Genomic DNA, 25941 nt, shown 5'->3' with positions numbered 1-25941 from the left:
TCATGCATGTATCAAGGTTCTAGAAACTGATGTAGAAAATTGACTTTCGACAACCTTTTTCTAATGTGTCGGTACTGTGACATTCTCCCAACTCTCCAGTACTGCTTCGGGAGTGACAACCGATTGTACAATCGTTGAACTTACATTCAAACTCTTTCGTCGGAATACATGAAGATCCCTAAGAAATCATCGCGCATTCACAGATCTGCCCCTATCAACAAGATCCTAGCAGCTCCTTTGCCCCAATGACATACTTTCTTTCAGCTTATTGAGGAATGATCCAGCATATGAAGTTTGAATATGGGTTTGATAAATCGTGTAACATGATGCCATATCTACACTTCACTTGAGAGATGTGTAGATTCCATCCCAATTTAAACTCCAGCAGTATCAACAATCCATTCCCGAAGAAGTCGAAAAGATTTTATTAGTGAGAAGCCGTTGCGCATATCGATGTAGATAAAGGGATTCATAAATACTGACCCATACATACAAATCTCCATACGAATTATAGATATCTACAGACCCCGAAAACCTTGATTGCTTAACTGTAGACTTCAAAAATATAGTTCTGAAATAAAACAAGAAAGAACGACTCGTGAATTCGTGAATATGGTACAAACCGCATACTCTATATACATGATAATAACATGACTTCATCATCTGCTGCCCCGACCTTTTCCTATTCCCAATACCCCATTCATCGTTTCCCAAGCTTTTACATACATCTCCACGTTGCGAATTCTTACAAGAATATAAAATTTAAAAAAAAACCGTCCACCATACCTATCACTAAACGCCATGCCTTATTTCACCATCGCGGTTCGCTTGGAAATACTGGGTTCTCCTTCCCTATTCATCTTCCTTAACCCAATTAATAACTCATTCCATCAGTTCCAAGAATTTAAGTTCCCGTTCCAAAGAAGTACTCATCGAGTAGATTGATCCCCGCCGGTCCACCACCCGCTCCAACACCCCCAACTGTCGTAACATCCCCCAAGTTCTCTCCAAATCCCATATCAAATCCACTTAAATCCCAGTCATCTCCCCCCGATCCTTCTGCACCACCATAACCCCCACCCGCGTAATTCAAAAAGCTTAACCCCGGTGCATTTTGAAAATCAAAATTATAGGCGTTACTGTTGCCACCGTTTCCATTGGCAGGATCATATTGATACATGTCCGGATTTTGGCTTTGGCCTGGAGCTGATGTATATCCTTGCACTGGACTCTGCTGGTTCGGAAAAAGGTTTGGATCGAGGTTCATGTTGTTATCTAGATTACTAAATGGAGGCGAGATGGCAAAGTTTGGTGAATTGATTTGTGAAGAATTGGAATCATTTCTGTATGTTTCAAATTCCGTCTTCACTGCGTTATTCGAGCCCGTGCCATTTCTCGAAGTTGGCCTTTCATTGGCAAAATTCTTCCTGGGTTGATTGTTGACAGAAGTCTCCCTAGAATGCCCTTTCGTACCAATTGGAGGAGGCTGAGGAGTAAAAAGATCATTGAGACCCATGTCGAACTGAGGCTTCGGGCGATTAGACTGTGGCGGTTTTCGAAGCCGAGAACTGTTGGCATTGAAGTAATCATCTGGTTGTGATTGTAGGTGATGTTGCCCACTAGTATGATGGGGACGTCTTGAATGAAGTCCCTGCTGAGCCCCGGAACCGAAACCAGTAGTAGACATGCACATCTGAACCGTAGCTTTGGACATGCGGTCGAAAGCATCTCGACATGCTTCAGCCGGAGGACATTTATCTATGAGATCCCCAAGGACAGACGTCGCGGCCAAAATTGTAAAGTCAACTTCATCCATTGTCTGAAATCGCAATTAGTAACCATCTGAATGAATAAGACGAATATATGCAAACCTACCAGACGACTTCTGACAACCTGAGAGTGCCAAATAGCATACAAGAATGAGATCCCAGCCATGAACAAATGATGCGTAGCCAGAAAAGTATAATTGACAAGTCGCACTCGATGCAACTGTCTATATAATCTCAGAACTCTCTGTCCCGCCTCGGCAACTTTCAAAAAGACCCTTTCCTCATCTTCTCTTAGCTCCACATTATGTATACTGGGACTCTCAACCTCTTCACTGGTGCTAAATTCTCCTTCAAACATTGGTGGCACACTCAAGCTTTGTCTATACAACATGATAACACATTGCCAATAATTGAGCTCCAGAAAGTCTACTGAGAACTCTACACCCATGTCCCGCTTGGTAGGAGCCGATGTTTTCCATTCCCAGAGGCGTTTGTCGATGTCAATACGCCAAGAACGGAAGCTATCAAATTTCACCAGGAAAGGAGATGGTAGTTGTGTATGCATGAAAGGATTGCGTAAGTTTGCACCACCCGCTCGCGCATGCAATGCTTGTTGATGCTGCAATACCTGTAAAATTTCAGACTGCAGCAGTCTCAGGCGAAAGTAATGATATGCCACATGCTTGTAACTTGATCCGCCAACCCCTGGGTCCTGCAGACCAGCAGGAGTGATATATTTGTCGTCGAGCAATGAAGGGAATTCTGTTGTCACTACTTGATCGGTAATGCCAAAGGGTCTTCCAACGCACGTGGAAACAAGTCGATCAAAGGAGTATGTGCACCACCAGAGTCGCCTCCTATAATCTCGGATATATTCACGACGGCCTCGTTCTCGCATTGTACGCTCCCGATGTAATCTTGCAGTCTCCGCGTCTTCGTTCTTTACTCCAGGTACTTCCAATTTTGGAACTTCAATATCCTTCCCATCTTCATAATGCAGACCTAAATCAACTGCTAAGCGAACCGCCACTCCAATAATGTACCACAAACCAGGAGCCACAGGTCTCAATAACGCGAATCCTGCCAGGAGTAGAACAGCTTGGAGTTCCTCCAAACCGCCACCGAAACCATCAACTCTATCTACCGAAGAACTGAGGCATGCTTCGAGATGAACGATTGCTGAGGCGTGATATTCCTCAGGCTGGCTTTGTTTGCCACTGGTTGTGCGCTTTGATTTGTCGCCATTAATTGTCTTTTCCGCCTCTTCTCGAGCGCCCGAATCACCAAGGAAAATTCCAGCGCCAATGGCAAACACAATGTTGAGCATATAGAGTTCTCGAGGAGTCCTAATTTTGGTATCCCCAGTCGCATATGCCTCCTCAAATATTTTCATGAATTCTCCTCGATGTAATATAGGTATCTGAGGATTTGCATGCTCGAAATAGAAGTCCACCAATCTCTTTCCAACATCCTTATCAGGGAAAGGGGCTTGTTTAATCGTAGGTTTTGTATGCAAACCAAAGAATGAATCACGCATCGAAGTCCCCCCTTGTGCAGCAGCTTTCGAATTTCCTGCTGGTCGTGAAGGCCTCACACCACTATGATCACTAGCAGCACCAGACACTGAAGATCTCACTGCTGCAAACACCACTCTTGCAAACGATATGTCGGATGTTGAGCCCAAGTATCTCTTGTCTGAAGCACCTTGAACCGAAACACTCTCAATATTTGACATCAGTTTGTTCACCCTCTCGGATTCGTCCTGCCTCTTGTTCCATGTCGCCTCATCTTGCGCTTTTTTTCGCACAAGTGCCGTATCCCCATTGAATGCCGATCTGCCATCATCACTGGGAGTTTGTACTGCCGCAGGATCTGTCCCTGGCTTTGGGGAGTGTTCCAGAACTTCGGCTGGCGCAAATGGAATGTTGTTTTGTATTAGCAAGGATTCGAGGTGTGCTGTCCTCGTCTCGAGATAGTACACATAACTATTATAGTCAGGTATTAGCATTCAATATTCCATCACCAATTCTCATGAAAAGAAAAAGATAAGAAAATTCACCTCCTAGGAATTTCCCTCTTGGTGATCGGATCATAGCCCACACATTTATGCCCCGCCTTCTCGCAACTCGCACAACTGGGCAAATTCTGATCGCATTTATTCTTCCTCAATCGACATCTGTTACACGCGCTGACATTGCGAAAACTGCTACTCTGTCCCGCCTTACCACCAGCAGTTGTCTCAGCCTTCACTAGTATTGGTTCCGCAGGTACAATTTCCTCTGCTGCAATCTTTGGGCTATCATTCTTAACTAGCGCAGCAGATATACTAGGAGGCTCTGGAGGACTTTGTCTCGCTCGTTTGTTCGGGTAACCACTTGCGCTCGTAGGCGGCGAGTGGGGGTTCATCGTTCTATCGTCTTCTTAATGTCGTCGAATGCGCATTCGATGTATCTTCCTCGCAATGGGAAAATATCGAGGATGGATTCTGTCGTTGAAAATCGGAATCGCGCATGCGATTGAGTGTAATGGCCCTTAAATCCGTCTATTCTCTCTCATCCTGCTCTTTCTCAACCTCCGACTTTGCGATTGTGTAATGTTAAATTCCCGCTCTCCAATACGACAGCTCCGTAATCTTTCCGGCCTCTCGGCGAAAATGTCAGATGTTTTCGTTATCGCAATTTCCAAAGAACGTTCCTTTCCAGTGCTCGAGAGATATTTTGGTATCAATGTAACATTATTGAACAGAGCCGCCTCTTCCTCTAGAATATGCGTGGGGTTTACCTTTACCCTTGATTCAAAATGTACACACCTAGAGTAGATGCAAAAAAAATCCATGGATTGAACATTTCGCTCAGGCTAGGGTCGATAATTCCACTCCCACTCAATGGCACTGATAGATAGATAGGCGATTGATGGAGCTGAATGATAAGAGCTTCGACCAATTGAAAATCATCATCCAATGATTATTCCATGCCTGGTTCATCTTATTTGTAGACGGAAGGTGGGTACGGAACTCTATCAGCACTGTTGACTCGATAGCATCGAGTAAAGCTTTGCTCTGCGGCGTGGGATATCTAATCGAGGATTACTTGCTTTCAGAGGGTAGTAAAAGGGGCATCACACTAAGTAGTCGGTAAAATTGATCAATGAAGGACGAAATTACATCTTTCATTTCAGACATTCATTCAAGGTTTGTTCAAATCATATCATTTGAAGAATTGATATATAAACAAGTAGCCTCCCATGTCATCGACAGGAATCATAAAACTACCTAAACGCCAGATAATATGCAAGCCAAGCCAGGCCAGCCGTTGATTCTTCCAAGTCAGCCGAAAAATAATCTGCAATTGGAACCGCAGTCCGGCGGTCCATCCCTAGTAGGTAGTGCGATAATGATATTTCCCTTTTGTCGAAACTCCTACCGTCCTTGTAGTGCAAAGAACTAAATACCGTTTTCGCAAACGACCCAATTCTGTATAGCACCGTAACCCCAATGACGCCCAAAATAAAACCTAACATAAAATACCATCACCGTGATGTATAACGCTCAAAAGCATGAGGGGATATCTAACGTCGAAATAAGAACCCCACGGAAATTGCCCAAGATGGCCCAAAATGATTTTTATACAGATGCCCTCCCGAAAGCGGTCTTCAAGAATTGAATTGTTCGAAAAGAAATCTCATAAGTCGTGAATGTATAAGAAAGATGACGGCAGTGTCGTCTAATGTTCGACAGTGATGTGTCTTGGCTCGGCGCCAGCGGCGATGCCAGTATCAGGAGCACAATGATCAAGCATTTCATCATCGAATGCTTGCTCATGGTCCTCTTCACTCTTCTCGTCAACATCCATTCTTCCTCCCTTGTCAGTCATGTAGAGACTGATAACAGCACCAATCATAGCAATGATAGCACTGCACCACCACGCAAGACCAGAGTAACCTAAGCTAGCACCAGCCGACAAGAGGAAACCTGAGACCGTCGGGCCAAAGGCTCTGGAAATACTAGCGGTTGATGCTGCAACACCGTTGATAGTTCCCAACATCAAAAGCGATGGTGCCGAATTAGTCAACAGAATAGCATTGCTTGGATAAGTCATTGTCGAGAAAGTGCATTTCCAGATGACAACCGCATACAAACCAATCATTTTGAGATTCTCCGGAAGTAAGACCAAGTAGGGTGTTACAATATAGAGGATTGGATACGAAATTGCCATGGTTCTGAACAAGTTCAAAGCTCCCAGTCGTCGAACCACAATTGGGAATAAGAAAATTGTAGCAATCATCGAATATAATCCTTGAACCGAAAGAACCACGCCGACATCTGAAGAGCTCATTCCATATGTACCGACGAATTTGAAAGGCAACTGAGGTTCTGGGAATGGTGGAGCATCATCCTCTTTTTTGTAGGAAAGCATTGTTGGAAGCATGGAATCGAAAGTCATTGTGTGGCTGGAAATCTCGGGTCAGTTACTCAACTCGTATGGTCGTGCAGGTGGAAAACGTGAAACGGGTGAACTTACTAAGCCAAGATACCATAACCGATAATATTGATGACGACCTGTCTCGTAAAAGCCTTAGTTGCTGCAGGTTTAGTTCTTGCAGGAACAACAAATTGATCATGTGCATTCAAATCCAGGATTTCCTGCGGGTCCTTAGAAGTCACAGTCGATGCAAGAGTAGGTGACCCTTGGGTTGTTCGATATCCTGGCGGCTGATCCTCTGAATCACCATTCAACAACAAAAGTATCTCGTCAGACTCTGCCACCTTTTCGCATCGACTATTCTTTAATTCGGCGCATCGTGTGAATTTACTGAGAATCCATTTTCCTGCTTCTAATCCGGGATCCCGACGGTACTTCTTCTCCGAGTGCGTTTCTTCCAAAAACAAGATCCCGACAATTACTCCGCAAGTTACCACGACTGTACAAACGAGATTGGGAAGTAAGTAAGGGAACTTTTCCCAAATCGATCCTTGCTGAAATGTTCCTGGCCAATTGACTACGGGTCTCGCCAGTGCGCCTCCAAGGGACGGGCCTAATATGGATCTGCAAATTGCAACATTAGTATAAAAATTGTTGAGAGCTGACAAGAGCTGACAGCTAGTTCGAACTCACCCGAGACACCAAACGAATGGCATGATTGTATATGCGCGAGCTATGACTTGTCAGAACGAGGCTCCGAAACCCAAAGTGATAGATCACTTACGCTGATGTTCTTTCACCGTCACCATCTCGGCCACAGTAGTCTGTAAAACGCCAATGTTTCTAGAAAAAGCAATTCGTCAGCATTTATTGCCTCAAACAATAAAAGGGGGGCGGAAGCATGGATCCATACCCGTTCAATAAACCACCCAGCGCGCGTGCCAATAATGCTGTTGGCAGATTGGGCGAGAATCCAAAGATGAGCATACTCAAAGCCGTACCCGCAAGCCCGGTAAGCAGAACGGGTTTTCGTCCGATTTTATCACTCAGTCGACCCCAAGCCACTCCAGACGAGAATTCTGCGAAAGCGAAAGCCGATGTGACCATGCCACAGTACATGAAGATTTGAGCATCGTTCTCGGTAATGTGGAAATCTTTGACCATGAAATATATATAGGGGAAAATGCTCATGAAAGCAATGGGCTCGCAAATCCGACATAGTGCTAGAGTATGGATATCAGTGATTGTACCGTTGGAATAGTTGCTGCAATACTGCTGTATAAGTCACAATGATAGTTACACAAACGTACCCAGGATTGTCATTTGCTTCGTGGGGAATGGAGGGGTCCGCCTCCACGCTCCCGTCTGTCCTGCCGCGGATTGCATGTCCGCTACCTCTTCTGTGAAGCTTCGATAGGGAGTTGTAGGTTGAATTGGTTGTTTAGATAAATGTCGTAGTAGAATTGATCGTTTGAAAGAACTTGACGAGAAAGTAAAATTTGTGAAAAAGTCGACGTTTCAAGAGGTGGAAGTATGTTTATATATTGCTCGCTCCTTCCAAATCTATTTTCTAGTTTTGCTTTATGTTGTGCAATCAAACTTTATATGATTGATTTTAGTAGATGCATGAGCAATATGTAGTTAGAGAAAAGCAAATACGTGCAGCAGGTCTTTGCTTTACTGTGAAAGAAGAAAAGAAAAGAGTTGCAAGTGAGATCGAAATGTTCGAAAAATCGATGCGCAGCAGGGCAAGAAATATGTAGCTGACCGCTGGATGGAGACCTTTAGAAGCATAATCAGACGTAGTGGGTAGTAGCGGCGCCGACTTTAATACAAATCTGATTATGGTATTATCATTTAGCGGTGTCGAGGGAACGAGGGTAGAACTTGCTGTTATTACTGTCGTGGCTCATCCCTCCCTTGCTAAGGCCTGTTGAGCGAGCGAGCGTTGTCTCTATGGGGCAGCGCACACAGGTTTGGGCCTTTGAGCTAGAAGCCGTGTATGATTGTGAATGAGAGAATGAGAAGATGGTACTACCGTACGTACCCACACGTCCCGGCATTTAGCTCCGTGACCCGTTGGGCTAAACATGAGGGAGAATTTAAAAAGGGAAGAAATTGTTGTTTGCAGGCTCCTCACATGAAGGAAACCCTGCCCTGTCACAACTTGGGTGGATTAGGTCTTGGGTTCGGTAGCGTCGTGGATCAGGGAAAAAAGGATAGTGAGTGACCATGGCTCGCAGGGGCCATGCCATTTTTTACTCGCGGCGGCGGTGTGAATGGTCACTGGTGGAGGAAAATGTGAAAGGTTGAAAATGCTTGGGCTTTGATGACACTACCATCATCATAACATGTTTTGTTTTGCTTCTGCCGGTGGAGCGTGAGTGTGGTGGTTATGCCAAAACAGGTATTAGATGCCATCTCCCTTCACACACACTAGGGCTCATTCTCTATAGACGCATTTTTAGAGCTTCCACCGGTCTTCTCAACTCAAGTTACATGGAGAGAATGACATGATGTGATCATTCCATCTATCCATTTGTTACATGCATTATATTTATTGGGTGTGAAGATCACCCCGGAAAATACTTCGACAAGGCAGGGAATACAACCTGGGTAGACATCATCAAGTGAGCTGTGCTACTTTCCTTTCGGTGGTCATGAACGGAAAGGTGTAAGTAATATTGTGTTGTTTTATTCCAACTGCAGTCGATGTGCAAAAAGTAATGATACTCTAACCTTCAGCTTTTTTCCTCGTGTTCGCTTTGGGCATTCCGACTACTGCCAAGCTTTCCAAAAGGAGTGCTAGATGCGATGATTAAATCCAGAAGAGCTTCATTTGGCTAACACGTCGGTAATTCATTTGCTGTAGAAGGCCAAACTTGGAATATACTTTATCATGGCCTTTCTAAAGCAAGAGGTCTGAGTGGTTAGTGCGTGTAATCACAGGTGCGGGGGTTGATTTCCAGGTTGATTTACTTCCTCATCGAATTTCTGAAAGTCGCAACAGAAGGCGCGCTGAACGGAACGGAAGCAACAGCCTTAACGTTCAACCCCACGGCAGCTGATGCCAAATGACATTCTAATGAGTCCAGGTGCTTCTTCACTCAAGGTTTCCTTCAGGGCTCAAGCTTTTCCCTGCATGGCCTCCGTGTCATGTAAAGCAATATCAAAAGTTGGCTTACAAATTGTGTTGCGGGCAGCTACATCATTCGCCGGCTTTCCACAGTTTTGTTGCATTTTCAAATTTCGATATCGTGAAGATTATAATTGTTTATCATTCGATTGCATTGCCGCTAAATACCACCCTACATCTCACCTAGAAGTTCCAAGGGCCTAAAAGTCAGCAATTGTAGTCAAGGCGCAAAGAAATGAGTATTTCCGAAGATCAAATAAAAGCCAATGGTAGGATTGCTGTCGGTACACACGTCGGTTACTAAACCGTGACTTGCAGCCTCTGATTCTGTAGCTCTTTCCATCGCGATTTCCCGCGAACATGAGGTCTATCCACAACAGCTCCATTACGGAAGTGGTCATGTTACATAGAGAACAGCAAAACTAGGATAAAGCATGGCTACCCTACCTGCTGAAAAGATAGAGACTTGGTTTTGTCGTATCTAATTGGGATTTACTGGGGATCTTGTCCCGAGACCCAGAGCAGTGGAATATGCCCTGTATTAGCCCTGTACTCGACTCGGCCCTGTCGATTTCTAATCTTTTCTGCCTCGCTAACTAACTTACTCGGATAAGATCTATTGATAGATTAGCAATCCGGCCAGGCGGCCTTGCAAATCAAATGACTTACCTATAGTGTTTTCGATTCAAGATTTGATCATTACTAGTCAGGGGTATCTGACCCAAAGGAAATGGAAAAGACACAACAGAAAGATGATGGGATCCCCATGGATGAGAATAGACGAAAAGAACAAGGTAACAAAAAGTATGGTAACACAAGAACATACCCGGTAGCTATTCCTTGTAGTGCAGCTTGCCCGCTTTACTTAATCGGAGGGGGTTTTCGTATTTGTACTGTTGAAATGTAGCTTGTACAGATACATGTCTTCACAAATGGTACAGATGATCTGTTTCGATCTCTAAGCAAATGTGGCAGGACGGGATAGGTTGAAGATAATTGTAGCAGCAGTAACGTAATGCTTAATATATTTAAGGTAACGGTGATCTATCACCGAGTGCTATATGTATGTTTATATGCTACATATATGTATGTAGGTGTCCTCAAGCCTCTGTTGGTTCTTCGTTGGCTATAGTAAGCGTAAGCTGCGTTTAACAACCTCGAGAGAAGTTGCTTCATGAAAATTGCAGGGACCCAGCGAGAAATTGGATTCCGAGTCACAAAGTTACTTTTCTTAGCTCATTTTATGTTACCCTATACAGCAAGTGGCAGAATTCTCAAAGTCTATTCGTGTAGATCGAACAAGCTGCGAAATGCAAGTAGCACGAAAGTAAACTCGGATTTATTTTCCGTCGTGCACTAAATACGTCAATTGTCGAAGCAACATCCATACAAGAATCTCCATCGATAGGTCAAGGATCGGGTCTCTCTAGGCAGACCGTTGGTGCCGCGGAATCGGGACACAGGAACATGGATTAGAGAAGAAATGAAAGCTTCGAAAGTTCTATTCAAGACCCATTCGAAAGGAAATGAACCTTAGCGCCTTTACGTCCTTGGAAGGTTGTTTCGCATACGAAGATGGTGCCAAACGACAAGGTTATTCAGCTTAATTTTCAATGGGTCAAACAACTAGGGGAAATGAAAAATTGGATCAGTGGGATTGGATCGAAGCCAACTCGCAGTAAGCCGAGAAAGCCATATGAAAGAAAACCGGTCCTTGCCACGTTTTGTTGTGGCACCCCATCTTCGATAATGACGATCATTATAGGGGATGCCGTAGCTGGAAGGCTGGTAGAAGGGTTCGAATTTCGAAAACTCCAAGGTCCAGGGATGCTTTCCTTAGTGGAGCACCCTCAGCTACATTTTAAGATAAAAGGGGCTCAAGCAGAAGCAGTTTGTAACTAACAACTCTAGTAGCAAAGGCTAAAAGATGGTGTGCTTGTTCCAAGATCAGAAAGCAGACCAAGGTTGGCTGATTGGTTTCAGAGAGCTTCGCGGAAGTTGTTCCTAGACCCGTAGCGAGAAAATCCGAACGAATGATGTTGAGAATTCGATGGTTTGCCATCTAAAAAACTTTCGAGTGGTGTGGTTTAATATTTGGCGTAGTCGTGCAAAAGTTTGAACTGTACCTATCTCGGACCATTCCTTGACGTTTACCGGCGCAGGATAAGTGTTCCGAACTTCCCATTCAGCTTTTTTTTCTTGGATGTGTGTAACACCAAATCAAGTTGGCAAAACATTCTGACAGTATTCGCAATTTTGACGCCGAGGGGTTTAACGAAGCGATGAAGGGGTACAAAAGCCTCAGTAGACGCGTTGTATTCTAGAAGGAAAAAAAGGATCCGGTACTGATTCTATGGATCTAATTATCGATCCATTCATACACATCACACACATCGCACTTTCGATTTTTTCCTTAACCCCAATGTCTCACACCTCCATCCATTTTTTTCTTTTCACCTTCTTATATTCGTAGAGTATCGCCCAAGTTCCCAACAAACAACAACGCTGTTCCCTGAATACACAGAATGATTCTCAATTCCCGCCCACATTCAATTCCCGAGAACAATATCTGTGTAACTAACTTTCTATTTATTTGAAAAGACCAATGAAATTATTAATCTCGAATTGATACACCGCCAGTTGTAAGTTCTCGTTCCTGTGATAGTTTTCCTTTTTCCTCAAATCTCGATGTTGTTCAATAGATTCACGCCACAATCCAAGGGGTTGTTTGATTTGATGATTGTATTGCTTCGCGGAATTTCGGATGTCGAATTCTGAGTGGTACTGTTGGTATATGCACTAATGTTTCTCAAGTACTCTCTTTGCTCATGTTACGATTTGGAGGGGTCACAGGATTCTCGGAAATATCTATCCTGCCTGAGCCTGCATCGTTTGCTAAGTAATAATCCTGTGATTTTTCTTTTTTCGGGTGCAAAATGAAGATCCCGGAGACCCGCGGACACCACTTTTGGGAGACATTTTTGGAATGCGACCTTCTACAGACCTATATGACTGCTGCAATGTCGCGCACTACATGAGATGCATCTGAGATTTGTGGCGTGGTACTTAGGCTTTGAAGTCAAAATCTTACTATCCACTCAAAAATATTCATCTGTCCTTATTTCTTGCCCATTGAAGAAAGTATTCTGATGATTGAGACTCCGGACAGAGTTAAAAAAAAATCATTCCATGGGTTTGGGAAGTCATCCGGCGCATCGAACATGCATTGCAGCGGCTACGCACATTGCAGCCCATTCTTATATCAGCAGTACCGAAAAATTCTATCAGTGGATCGTGATACGTCAAAGTACCATTGACCGTCCTCGATCTCAACTGAATAGATTTGCGGCACTGCGTCGAGATGCGGCATCAAGAAACATTTCTCCAGCCAATTAGACCCCTCAAGTGTGTGACGACATGGGTTGATTAATGTGCTCGTTTGGGCACTCGCCATAACATGTAGTGATGCTGTACCCAAACCTATCTTTTGTGCGTATACGTTGGAAGGCACATAGATTTCAATCTCTACAAAGTTGATGGCTTGCAGATGCAAGATGCACCGTTACCAACTTCAAAATTACACTGCATCTACCCATGTAGGCCTGCATATGCATCGAAGGTTACTCCTCCGTTCTCTTTTTCAATCCCGTATTACAACCACGCATTTAGACTATATTGGCCAGAATTAAGACTGAAAACAGGGGTTTGGACCACGAGGTGTACAACGTTGGGCGCCATTTCCTGTAATACTATAAGCAGTAAGGTTTTGGCAAGCCACTTACAGCTATGTGTCGGCTTAGAGCGGATTCTAACTCCACTCACATGGAACGATTCCTTCGTACAGGGTAACGTTCTCATCGTACTCCTTCTGATGCATTGATGGTCAGACGGGTCGCTTGCTAGGTGTATCATAGCAGATACCTTGAAGTGGAAGTCTCCTCGCTTCGCCAGGTCCATATCCGGAGTCCTGGCATGAGGATATCCCAAACGCAAGATACTGTTACAGCGGAAAGGCACAGCCTTACAGGAAATCCCTGAACAGACCGCACGTCATGCATAGGTTACTTACTGATACCGAGTTTTATCCAAGAATTTGAACCAATCATGGCTTGACCGCAGGGACTGCGCCCTTCTCACCGAGTTCTTGACCGCACTCACGTCTCAGTGCCTTACTCAAACTTTAATATCGCCCCCTAAAAAGTGAGTGGGGGTATGATATGTTGTGTTTCATGGGCAGATTTCAGTCTCCATGATGGCTCGGAAGATGATCCCATCTTCCCCATCGAAAGATAAATTTGTATGACCGCCCAAAACAAAATGCATGTACCCAATCTGACTGATGCAACTATTGACTGGTAACGGGATCCCTTGGAGATTTTTGATCTGGTATCACACGATAAATCATACGTGGAAGATTTCTCCCGCACCCAAGCATCTTACAACACTTCTCGGTGAATGAGAATCGAATTCATTGGGGAAATGGACGAGAATGGATACAAATTGAGGGTCATATGATTTTCACCTAAAATCTGCAAAGCTGAGCACATCAGCATAACAGTGATATAAGGCTTTCGCTCTGCATGAAGGATGCCCATCATATCACATTCGAATTCTCAGATCCCTTGTATATAACGTTGAAGTCCATGCAATAATGATAGAATTGGGCAGTATCGGAATTGCTGCGGTACGCCGGCTATGTATGAAAATCCACAACCAACGGAATAATAAAATGGCTTCCTTGGGGTAAATTTCCGACGGCTCTATCCCTTCCACTTTTCTCGACTTCAGAATGGACGGTTGACGTAGTATTGGATTGTAATCTTTCCGAAGTATTGTAAGCACGATTCGATTAGAGATAGCAGAAGCCCCTGAACCTCTGGTTAGGTCACGTGATCTTGTATCCAGTGACCTTGGCATCGGTAATTCGGCAGACATGAATAAGCAAAGTCTGTGGCAGCCTGAGGCAAAAGTCCGAGATTCGGATTCACATTGGATCGCTTTACCCTTGAAAGGGCTGCATCATCCAGCATCTGGCGGGGCAATCATGAGCCTGGAACCACCAAAAGAGTCAGAAATCACATCAAGACACCAGGATTGATCAATATTTCTTGACATTACCCTACAAGAAAATCTTTTCCATAATCAACCACATCGTCCAATATTCATAAATACCCGATCCCTTCATCGGCTCGTTCCTTTCAATAGTTGAGGGTCGGTCCATCGCAACGGTAACTAAATCCGTAAGCCGAATAACTAGCACACACCAGTCAATATGGGTAAAAAGCAAGCTGCTGGAGAGAATAGCAGAAAGGCGGCTGGAAACGCCAAGAAAGCTGAAGTTGCTGCGTCAAAAGCGGCAGTTGAGAAAAATAAAAAGGATCAAGCAGAGTCAGAAGAATGGTCCAAGGGAGCAAAGAGCAATGCAAAGGCGTGAGTCCGAATGGTTGATTTCAGCTTTTGCTGCCCCGCATATCACCCGACCAATTTGCTAACGTAGTATTGAACAACAGTGAAGCTGCAGCACTCAAACAAGCCGAGTTAAATCGGAAGAAAGCAGAAAAAGAAGCATTGTTGAAGGCTGAGGAAGCTGCTGCTCCGTCTGGTCCGAAGAACTCGAAGAAAGCCGAAAAGAAGCCTGCCGTTAAAAGAGGTCTCGACCTATCACAACTTGACGACTCCCCTACTAGTGCTAGTCCATCATCAGCTCTCAATGCTTCCAACATTGATGATGCGTTGGATGCGCTGGCTTTGACATCAAATACGAAGGAAAAGGTCGACAGGCATCCAGAAAGGAGATTCAAGGCTGCTTATGCAGAATTCGAAGAGAGGAGATTGCAAGAAATGGATAATGATGGTAGTGGAAACGGGCTGAGAAAGAACCAAAAACAAGACAGAATCAGGAAAGAGTTCGAAAAGAGTCCTTTGAATCCTTACAACCAGATCAATGGAAGATATGATTCAACCAAGGGTGAGTTGGCAGAGATTTTGCAAAACGTACAAGCTGGTGTAGAGTCAAGGTTGGCAGGCAATTAGGTCACTATAAGCTGTGTGTTTGCTAGTGTGCGCGGCGATTCGCTATATCTTGTTGGCATACATAACTGCTTGCGAGTCTGGGGGGCGGGGGGTTGACGATTGAAACGATACCATTATTGCAAGAAAGCACTCAGTAACGATAGAGAAAAAATGAATGACATCCATGATTAAAGGCAAAGTTCACCTCGTGCGAATAATCTACTCGAGCCAAAATTTGGTCCAAAAGTCATGTACAAATAGCATTGATGATGTTTCATGAGCCTACCTCCCTACTTATGATTCATGAATAGCTTCCTGGACATTCGGGATACCTACTGCGTACATTGGTAAGGCAATAACTTCACCGCTTTTACATCATCCCCAAGCTCTGGATCACAATCACAATCACAATAACAATCACAAGCAAAACAGAAACATAAACATAGACATAGTCAAAGTCAAGTACAACAACAATAACAATGGCGCCACAACGATTATCAACCTTATCTACTGTTCGAAAGCAGCATTTACTCGTAGAATTGTGCGTTTCAATCCAATCTTCTCATCAACAACCAAGTACATTACCATGCTGATGAGAGATCCACCAATATGCAGTTCAAGTCTAAAATACGCATGTCCACATGGCGTGTTCATGAGCCTCACACCTGGCGACCCCACCCTCTGGTCTGGCGTCCTATTCGTGCGGAAAGGTACGTTTGAATCTCATTGAATACTATCTGTCGTCCCACGCATCTCCCGTCCGCGAACGCGGGTTCCATATAGCCAAACTATCACGTCTCGACATCGATGACTTCAGCTAACTCGTCTTGATCTGCCTTACTTTAGGCCCCTATGCGCCTTCAATCCTGCGCTTTCAGATTTCGTTTCCACCTCAATATCCTGCTCTCCCGCCTCTAGTAACTTTCTCGACGGACATTTTTCACCCGCTGATTACGCCGCTTACAACTTACATGTACAGTACGGATATACAGTCTGACGGTACAGTGAGCGCGACAGATGAGGAGAGATTACCTCCTGGAGGATTCTCACTGAGAGAAGGGTTCCCGGCATGGTTTGGAAGAACAAGTAGAAAAGGCGCAGAACAAGGAACTCCCACGAAGGCCGGTGGAAGTACAGCTGAGAGCGAAGCTATGAGTAGCCCAGGAAGTGGTATCTATCCACTGGGAAAAACTGCAGATGGTATCAGGGTTGGGGTTTATGAAGTATTGAGATATATCCGGAGGACGTTCGACGATGAACTCGTGCTAGATAAGGTACCGTTAGAAGCAGCTGGTAACCCCGGCGCATGGCACGCGTGGAAATCGTATCGCATAAAGATAGGCAAGATGACTGCAGAAAACAAAGACTCCAATTTGAAGGATCCGACATCACCAGTAGTAGCGCGCGCACCAGGAGAATGGAATTGGGATGGCGTGTGGGAAACGAGAGTCAAGAAGGGTATCGAGGCCAGTACCGCCGAAACAGTCTTATATGGTTTAGGAGCAGATGATCTGATACAATTTCTCAATCTTGACAAGGAGAAGGTTGAGCAAATCAGAGAGCAGATTAAAGAGAGTGCGGATACTTTGGAACCACATCGGAGAAGCGTGGTATGATACCTGAGGAAATCCTGGACGTTTCGGCATTTTTTACAGTTCAGCATATCCTACGGACTATTCTTTCTAGCATTGATACCCCCGTTCACATAATACAAGCTTTAATTCTCCTTCCGATCTTCACATGCATTGGCCCTTGTGTTGCGCAAGAAAAATACCCGATGTCTTCAATTTTGTGCATTTTCATGATCATTGAATGATCGCCTTCGCGTAACCCAGTAGCGATGCTCATCATTAGGGGCACATTAACCCCTAGGATTCAGATCCTGCGGGAGCAATAATCGACGTCGCATACAAAGTGGTCAGACTTCTACATTTTTATCTTCAATCCTGGGAGGATCGCAGGCGGTCTGGATTCAGTCGGGGGTTATCAGTTCGATGGAGACAATTGTTTTATGTTCTTGTTTGATTAGGTTGTATCACTCATTTTAAGTGTGTGCTTTGAGTTTTGTGAGCTGGCCTTGGGGAGAGTGTAAAAGTATGGGTTTCAGTAGACCATCAAGTCGGTTCTTTGCGAGTCATCTGGATGGACTTTTCATAGCTTGTTTACTGGATTGTACATTGTGAGTAATGGAGAGTTGCCTGTTGGTAAAGTGTTATCATTCAGTTTTCAATTTAGTCAAACATTGTTCATTGGAAGGAAGAGTCGTTGATTTTTCAGTCTCTGCCAAAAGACTCGGTATATCAATATTCGAATACTGATCTAGATTTCTTCAATTTTATTTCTGAAAGTTCCTGAAATATACGGGTCATTTTCACGCATAATTTCCAACAATTTGACCTTCAAATGTCCTATAGTGTCGATACAATTCTGGCGGCTCTTCTGGCGACTTTTTTTGTGTGTGTGTGTGTTTTTGGACAGGACTCTTTCTCTTGAAAAAGAGTGCATACTCAGGCTTTTTGAACTCTTAAATCTTAGAGATCTTCGTCTACTGAGGCTTGACATATAGGGCTATCATAGTCTCACCTACGTCTTGAGACGAACCAGCTTTTACACTGTATAGAAGTAAACGCTTGCAAATCTCGTCCTGTTGTAGGAATCATTGCCTTTTAGTTCCACGGGATGAACAATTAATAACTGTGCAGTTCTTCTGGCGATCCTTCAATTTCGATCTCATGTAAACCTTTTTGGCACATCTCTGGTGCTTTGGGGTTCTTCCGGAAGATTTGGCAATAGAATATCCTATTCATGTCGTTCACTTGAGCATTAAAATTCTCGAGGTCTCCGAGAGCTTTGATTTGGTGTCATTCTATATCCCACATGATCTTTCCCAAAAGATTGAAATATCGCTCTTACCCGGAATTTCTGTAAGACAGACACACCTTCCTTTTCAATGTCGTGTAGTATTGTCGTAGGCAATCTTCTCAATTTTAAAAAATGGATGGTATCTTCAACAAAGTTATTGCTTCAATCTTTTTGGCTATGATTACAGAATCTTATTCCCCTACTGGCGCACTTATAATAGTACCAATTATTATCCTATTGTTCGTTTGTATTGATTGCATTGAAAGCAAGTAGTATTTGGAGGTGGATCGTTAACTGTTGCCACCGGCCTGGGAACACTTTTCATCGTTCCAGATTATACCGGAAATTCATAACTCGACACTCGAGTCTCGAAGATACCTACGACGGTGCCTGGAGCGATTTAGAGACTACACGGTCGGGTGGTTCTAGCTTCGTCAGTAGAGCATCCAGATTGGGCACTTTCATGAATCCATCTTCGGAGACACACTCAGCAACCTCAATATGGCACACTCCATCTCAACAACCAGAAGCTTTATGAGCCAGAGGTCGAGCCGCTACGAATTATCAAACGTAGCCAAACCGTTACCAGTCGCATTTCGAGCTCAAGATTTGGAGGCGCAGATGAATGGGGAATGGCTGGGTCCCCGTTCGATGATGAGGGTGAGGGAAGCCCGCCGGTGGCAGCGGACAGACCTTTAGTGTCTTTGACTATACACAAAATAAGAAGGGGTAAGGGTAGAGGCAGCATTCTGGATGATAGCGATTTATCCATCAAGATTGTGGACATTGTGAAGCAAGGTATTGATTGCCTGAGTATTAGTCATACTATAACAGCAGCTAACTGTTTCAGATCATCCTGACTATTCGAAAGACGATTTTGAACTTACGCCAAAAGCATCTGAAGCGCAGAGGAAAATAAGCACAGGAAACTTCTTAAGGACAGAATTGCATTCTCTGAGTTCAGAAAAAGATGTTGAATCTGCAGATATTCGAAAATTAGCTGGCTCTCCTGTGGTACCCCAAAGAAAGAAATCCAAATCCAAGTATTCTTTGTTGAGGGCATTTGGTGGTCGACGGATTGAGGATCTGGATTCTAATCCTACTCTTGATCGGAGTCATTTTTCGACTTCGACGAAATCACATAGTACTCTTCTTCGCAAGCTTTCTCGTAGAAAATCTTCAGCTTCTACCATTCAATCGATGGCTTCTTTGAGTGTTAGGACCGTCGAACTCGCTAATCCATTTGATACAATTGATAATCAGAATATCAATGATTCCAGAACCAATTCAAGAATATCGTCCTACTACGATGGCACCATCATAATGTCAAACCCACCTACACCTACACCCACACCAACGCTGGTACCAACAATCAGCTCTTCTAGAGAAGACAATTTCGTTCTGTGCCCGCAAATTTCTGTCACTCCGGAGAGTGCTAGTGTGAATGCGGGTGTTTGTACATTATGGGCTGCTGTTGAGATCACCGGCGTACTTAGGAAAGCTGATGGCACATCGACATTAGATGATGCCGGTCGCACTTATAGTACAAAAGATCTTACTTCACGATATTTAGGTAGGTCATGGAGTTTCTTGATCTTTGAAAAGTGCTCTCATTGACTTTTCTAGACCTCAGAAGTTATGGCAGCCTCCACAACATTGCTGTTGAATTCCAACCTGGGCCAGATTGTATCATAGTTGACCAGCCGGCAGACACCTTTCAAGCTAAGACTATTCGGGTGAGTGAAACTCATCTTATGTTAGTGAAGATCGATTGAACGAAGTCAAGAACTCGCTATCGCACGCGAAGCAAAGATCATCCGATGAACTGATCGAAACCCTGAATGAAATTCTGGGAGATATCACTACTCATTATTTGACTGTAAAACTGAACTATAGACACTCGGCTTTCTTAAACTTAAGATCGCAAGCTGCCGAGGAGAGTTCAGGCTCTTACCACAACACACTTTGCTAGAAACTAAAGCCACAGCATCTATTAAGCGCCACAATCCAGCGTCTGCTTGGTCACCTAGAAGCTCTGGGACTTTAAATTCGGCAGTAGGAGCTAGTGTGCTTACGAAGATTATCGAAAAGCACTTTTCGGCCGAGAAATCGAAAGAAGCACTTCAGAGCTCGCGGAAGATAGAACAACAATTCCATATCCTCGAAGAACCTACGGATATTTGTCGGATAAGGAAAATCGGAAATCTACAGCGAGCTCATTGTCATGTGTAGATTCAACTGACAGTCTACTCTCTCACTCATTTTCAATGACAAGCCATCTCAAATTTTAATGCTCGTAGTAGCCCTCTTTCCAAACGTTTGGGCTCGCCTTACGACCACCCATTAGATCAAGTAGACGGAGAGAATGGATCCTGCACGGAAGATCTGGTCACAAATGCGAAGGACCTCACGTCCCGCTCGCAAACATCCTCGGGCGAGTATCAGCGACGGGAACTACTTTAGCGCAGATCCAGACGCGCTATTCGAGTGCACTCCACGATATGGAGGTAGCTTAAGAGGTCCAAATCTCTCGATTTTTGAACCGCCTGATAATCTCCTGGACACCTCACCTGAATTGACACCAAAAGCGAAACGAGATCGACTTTCGAGGGGGAAGAGTACAAATGATGTGATTGATGATGATAGACATCACCTTAGAGAGATGGCGTTGAGAAATAAGAGAAGCGTTGGTCAAGAAACATTGAGGAGCATGGTACCTAGTACTCATAGTGGTGGAAACGTGTTCGGGGGTAGGCACGGTGGCGTCTTGGGGCCGTAGCGGGAGTAGGGTTACCGGGTAGAAATTGGGGGCAATGGCTGCCTTGGGGTGGTTAGATGTTGTGGTGGGATATCGATTGAACATTGTCTGACTTGAAGTTGGACATTCAGATGGTCGAAATAATTAGTTGTTTCTGTTGGAATTGTTATAGGAATGGTTGTCTATGCTTATAATGAGAGTTAAGGATTTTTTTGCCTCTCTTTTCCTGAATATAGTTAGTATCAATCAATGCATATGCATGTTTCTGAGATTAAATACTGAGTTACATCAAAACTGGTATTGGTTTTGGTAGTGAGAACCTGGAATGACCATTATGACTAATAGACCTGAGATTCTCCTTCCCCTGTAAGTCTTCCGTGTCATGTCTCGTGTCAGGAGAGTTGCTTTGGAGCCAGCCTCTGAGTTAGTCAGTTGAAAATAATAAGAGCTATTGTTAACAGGAACAATTCATAAATCAGCGAAAAGGAGAGGAACATTCTGATCATGTGCTGAAGTTTTTCTTTTTTCGTTGCTTCTACTGGTAGGATGAAAGATCGTCCTGTCTTTGGAATGAAGACTATGAGAACTAAATCTAGTCTGTGATACCCGTTGAAATAGTAAAGTAATATGTAGGATAGAGAAAAAATCATTTTTTGTTATAACCAGTTCCGTTCGCCATGTTGCGAGCTTGCGTTGTGGTTGCCAGTGTTGACATACTGGAGAGAACACGACTGGCGATGTAGAACTATGAATATTGAAATTCGTGTTGGTCGTATACGATCATTGCTCTTTTCGCTTAATAGCCAGAAGCATACGCGACTCGATACCTGCATTTCGAAACGAAACCGTTGGCTCCATTTTCTCGGTTCAAATCCAATGAGAATGACCTTACAAATTAAGCACAGAGCAAGATTCTTTTACGCTGTTAATGAGATCATGAATCTTATGGAATATCCTCATGCTAGAAAGAACCAGCTCAAACTAAATCTTATTGTAGAACCGCCAAAACAGTCGCGAAAAGTATATATAGAACAAATTCGCTAAGGTTCTTCTCCATTCTCTGAAACGAATTATGTCAACTGATCATACTTGTGTGACAGAAACTGTTATTGACTAGCAACTCATCAAATATATATGTTTCTGAATGGCCATGTTATGATTAGCATAAAAAAATAACTCTTAGGAGGTGGGGATTTCCAGACATACAACTTAACAACATCCGGAAGCCAGAAAAACAATAAATGTATCATACACAAATCTACAGAAGTCGAATCTAGCGGAAAGAATAGTATGAGTTCTCTAGCAACTATACTAGCATTTGTGGGGGTAAAGCCTGTATAAATTAACTCGAGATGTGCAACACCAGACTTTTAGAGACTTCAGTTGGACGTTACACTATTCGATCAGATAATAATTCTTAATTGAGAATTTTGAGTAGGAGATGCTGGAAACTCAGATATCCCACAGCCACAGAATGTTTTAACCCTTCAAATTTACAAAATAACAACGAGAAACCAAAGTTAATGTGACCAAGCTAGTAGAATCATCTCAAGTGCGCAACTTCTCTCGAAATCTATGTATGAACTATCATTAGCTGCCTGGTAGAGTATTTATAAGCGTGAAGTTGTTTTAGAAGAACAATCAATGTTTTACTTGAAAAGAACGCGAAGTTCTCAGGAAATTACTTTTAAAGAAGGGATTTCTGGATTGTTCTATACTCTATTGAAGGGATAAGACAGCTGTAGGAGAAGAGAGAATTGCAAGATGATATCAATCACATCAGCTCAAACTTCAATTTTGATATCTGATTGAGACGTACAGCATACTCAGATTATTAGCTGGGGTATTTGGATATGGCCGAGACTAGGTGTGTATTTTTGTTTATTTTTGTAGCCCTGTAAGCAAAAGAAAAGTGGGTTGATACTTAGATAGTGATTAGATACAATCAGTTTGAGTGTCATATAAGCTAAAGCTAGAATCTGATTGATATCTAGAATCAATGAGACCGTATAGTGGTACGATTGAATACAATACGGCTAGAGTTATGTAGTGAATCGAGGCAATGGGTAGCTCGGTAGTCAAGTCAGTCCACTTTGGAATTAAGAATACTAATAAGACGTACAGTAACCACTTATTTAAACGCTGATGAAATATATCCCAGGTCCCATTCTTGACATTCTCCTAGTATCCATCCAAAGTAAGGCTCAAGTTCTCATAGAACACAAATCATTCAGAACCTGACCCGACGACATCTTATTACGTGCGTACTAGTAAGTCGGTCTCCAACACCAATAATCGGACATACACTGATATTCAAAAATTAGTGAAGGCCCAAATTTCACTTTCTATCGGCTCAACAAAGAGATGTTGAAACGATTTAAGTCGAATGGAAAGACAAAAGCTGCTCAGAGTATCGGATTAGTCCCGATGGATCTCAATTCCCAAGAACAGATCACTGCACCCATCAATCAAACTTTCACCCTCTTCCCGAACCTTCCTCTCAAGCTCCAGCGCAAAGTATGGGAGTTTGCTGCCGTCCCAATTCCGCGAGCGATTGAAATCCAAAGCAAATTCAAAGAAACACCATCAAATACGTAGCATCTTTCTACGACAAAGTCTCCATTCAACGTCGCAGCCGATTTTACACAATCACCTCTCCTATCCCAACAAATCTTCTGCATGTCTGTAGCGAATCTCACAAGATCGCTTTGCGAAACTACAGCTTTCGGACTTTTTTCCGTCGCCCGTTTTACCTGAATGAAGATACGGATATTCTCTGGGTGCGAGGCCCAGCCATTGTTGGTTTTGAGACAAGAAAAGGTAGTATAATCACACAATTTCCCCGGGAAGAAGGAACATTCCACCACCTGGTCTCAAAATACAAGTTCCGCCATCTCGCCATCGATTACCAAGCCCAGCACAAACCATTCCATACGTGGTCGAATTTCTTCCCGGGCCAGCGCGATCGTGGCTGGAATGTGCGTTTTGGGAATTCCTATATTTTGGAGGGTCCTGCGTTTGAGAAAATCTACTTGGTGTATACGAAACCGGAAGAGCAGAAGATGGCCCAGGAGGAAGCGGAGAGTATGTTTGAGCTGGGGAAAATTTGTATGGCGCAGTGGGAGAAGGATGTAACGGTGGTTATTCCGGGGATATATACGTGGTATTGTAGAGCTACGGAGTTGAGGCGGAGATTGGGATTAGTATTTAAGGTCCCTCTTATTGAAACGATTTTGGATGCAGAGCTCATGCAACAGTTTCTCTGAGTCATCTTATCCACTGTCTTCTACTACACATATGACTTTGCAGGGTTCAAATTCTGGAGGAGCTGCATCATAATTGCTTCCTTTCTTCTGGAGCCATCTGTAGATATCCCTTCCAACCTAATCTAACCCACTTCATCTCACCTCACCTCAAATTGTCTCGCTTCGTCCTCAATACCATCAAGTACTGGAAACAAGGAAAACAATCTAGACATAGAGTCTCGGTAGCAATATATTTATCTATCTACTTCAATTTAACAAAAACAATGAGAAAAGGGTAATTAATGCTTGATATGAGAATTGATATGAAAGATTCTACAAAGGTTATATGATGGCTAATATTTTATTCCATCAACCCCTACGAGCTTTTATAACAATAATCATTAAACTTAAGATCATCAAAACCATTTCAAATCAACATCATCTCTCACAACTCAAATTCGCACATACTTACATCCTCATCACTAACAGATCCCCCAAAAGAAAAAGATGCCATCTTTTCTATGATTTCAGGTTATCTTCAATTCAAACACATCCTCCAACGAGCCATCTCGCCTTCTCAATCTAAACCAAAACCAAATATCTTCTAGATCATACATCACACATCTTGTACACTTACATCAAAATATCCAAGCTTAAAACAGCAGTCAGCTTATCAATCTACTCGGCATTCTAAATATATCTATATATCCATCTGCAAAAACAATCACAACAAATTTCGAAGGAAACTTTTTCTTCGAAATACGACCCTTTCGCGATCGATTTAGATCATAATTATTAAACCAAATTGATTATAATTATCCCCAAGTGATTCTGATCAATAGTTATTATAATACTATCGTCAGCATTCCAAACACAAAACGTACACAAAAATTCGCATAAAATTTTTATTTCAAATTATCAAAATAAGAATAAAATCCTTAATATGGATTGTCTCGATAATCCATTAATACTTAAGAATATAACTATAATAAAGACTTCTTCTGAAGCCTTTATTATATCAAACACTTATCCTATTATTGTTTTAGATATCCCAATACCTTCAAGCCCTCCCCCGCCTTCTGAAAATCCTCAATTCGAAATCTCTAGCCCTATTCTATCAACCAATCAGCTAACCAGTTTTGAAAAAAGAGTTGAAAAGTTTAATCTATTTAGTAACCCCTTCATTACTCAAGATACAATTAATACTATCTATATATTTAATCAGAATAAGAAACAGGGCTTTACAATACCCCTTAGCAATCAAAACAAACAACCTAGAATCCAAAACAACCCAAATACACTTAAGGAAGCTATTTTGAAAGCTAGAGATCTTATAATACTAGCTTCCTCTCTCTCCCAATTATATAAAGAATAATTCAAGCTCTTAGATCTTCTAAAGATCTTTAGAAAATATATTGAAAAGGGGAAGCTTACTATAGCTTCTAATATTATTATCTTTCAAATCACCTATTTGGAAATCGCTACACGCAAAATCGAATCACAAGCAAAAGTATTAGCTAAATCTTTTTTGTTTATTATTGTTATTATTATTATATTGAAATCAATATATACTGATATTTCAAAAAAAGGAGAATGGAATTTAGTCCCTAAAGGGAAAAACATTATATCTATTAATATAGAAAAGAAATCTAATCTTATTCAAAAACGAATTATCTTAATCAAGTCAGATTTTCCAAATCCTATCTTTTTTTCCCCTCTAATTATTCGAAACAAAATA

At 42.9% G+C, this 25941-nt stretch overlaps 6 protein-coding genes across 6 annotated transcripts; 4 read left to right on the top strand and 2 right to left on the bottom strand.

The window, feature by feature from the left end:
• Nucleotides 1-904: 904 nt before the first annotated feature.
• EAF02_003921 (uncharacterized protein) lies at nucleotides 905-4175 on the bottom strand (the record flags this gene model as incomplete). Its single annotated transcript, XM_038899969.1, has 3 exons — nucleotides 905-1819; nucleotides 1876-3754; nucleotides 3829-4175. The coding sequence occupies 3 exons, from the start codon at nucleotides 4173-4175 to the stop codon at nucleotides 905-907; spliced, it is 3141 nt and encodes a 1046-aa protein (XP_038759676.1).
• A 1316-nt stretch (nucleotides 4176-5491) lies between these two features.
• EAF02_003920 (uncharacterized protein) lies at nucleotides 5492-7576 on the bottom strand (the record flags this gene model as incomplete). Its single annotated transcript, XM_038899968.1, has 6 exons — nucleotides 5492-6218; nucleotides 6290-6814; nucleotides 6884-6923; nucleotides 6975-7033; nucleotides 7104-7413; nucleotides 7501-7576. The coding sequence occupies 6 exons, from the start codon at nucleotides 7574-7576 to the stop codon at nucleotides 5492-5494; spliced, it is 1737 nt and encodes a 578-aa protein (XP_038759675.1).
• A 7022-nt stretch (nucleotides 7577-14598) lies between these two features.
• On the top strand, nucleotides 14599-15359 carry EAF02_003919 (uncharacterized protein; the record flags this gene model as incomplete). The annotated part of the gene is made up of 2 exons (XM_038899967.1): nucleotides 14599-14756; nucleotides 14837-15359. 2 exons carry the CDS (start codon nucleotides 14599-14601, stop codon nucleotides 15357-15359), a joined length of 681 nt encoding a protein of 226 aa, XP_038759674.1.
• Nucleotides 15360-15817: 458 nt separating this feature from the next.
• Nucleotides 15818-16954, top strand: EAF02_003918 (uncharacterized protein; the record flags this gene model as incomplete). Its single annotated transcript, XM_038899966.1, has 3 exons — nucleotides 15818-15879; nucleotides 15954-16048; nucleotides 16185-16954. The coding sequence occupies 3 exons, from the start codon at nucleotides 15818-15820 to the stop codon at nucleotides 16952-16954; spliced, it is 927 nt and encodes a 308-aa protein (XP_038759673.1).
• A 1378-nt stretch (nucleotides 16955-18332) lies between these two features.
• Nucleotides 18333-20432, top strand: EAF02_003917 (uncharacterized protein; the record flags this gene model as incomplete). Its single annotated transcript, XM_038899965.1, has 6 exons — nucleotides 18333-18439; nucleotides 18534-18633; nucleotides 18692-18998; nucleotides 19051-19773; nucleotides 19827-19936; nucleotides 20097-20432. 6 exons carry the CDS (start codon nucleotides 18333-18335, stop codon nucleotides 20430-20432), a joined length of 1683 nt encoding a protein of 560 aa, XP_038759672.1.
• A 2890-nt stretch (nucleotides 20433-23322) lies between these two features.
• EAF02_003916 (uncharacterized protein) lies at nucleotides 23323-23556 on the top strand (the record flags this gene model as incomplete). Its single annotated transcript, XM_038899964.1, has 1 exon — nucleotides 23323-23556. The coding sequence occupies one exon, from the start codon at nucleotides 23323-23325 to the stop codon at nucleotides 23554-23556; it is 234 nt and encodes a 77-aa protein (XP_038759671.1).
• Between the last annotated feature and the right edge of the window lie 2385 nt (nucleotides 23557-25941).

The sequence above is a fragment of the Botrytis sinoallii genome (assembly GCF_014898435.1).
Source record: "Botrytis sinoallii strain Bc 23 chromosome Unknown BSIN_006, whole genome shotgun sequence".
Lineage (NCBI taxonomy): Eukaryota > Fungi > Ascomycota > Leotiomycetes > Helotiales > Sclerotiniaceae > Botrytis > Botrytis sinoallii.
The sequence above is the reverse complement of the archived record's forward strand: the minus strand, read 5'-3'. Positions and strand labels throughout refer to the sequence as shown.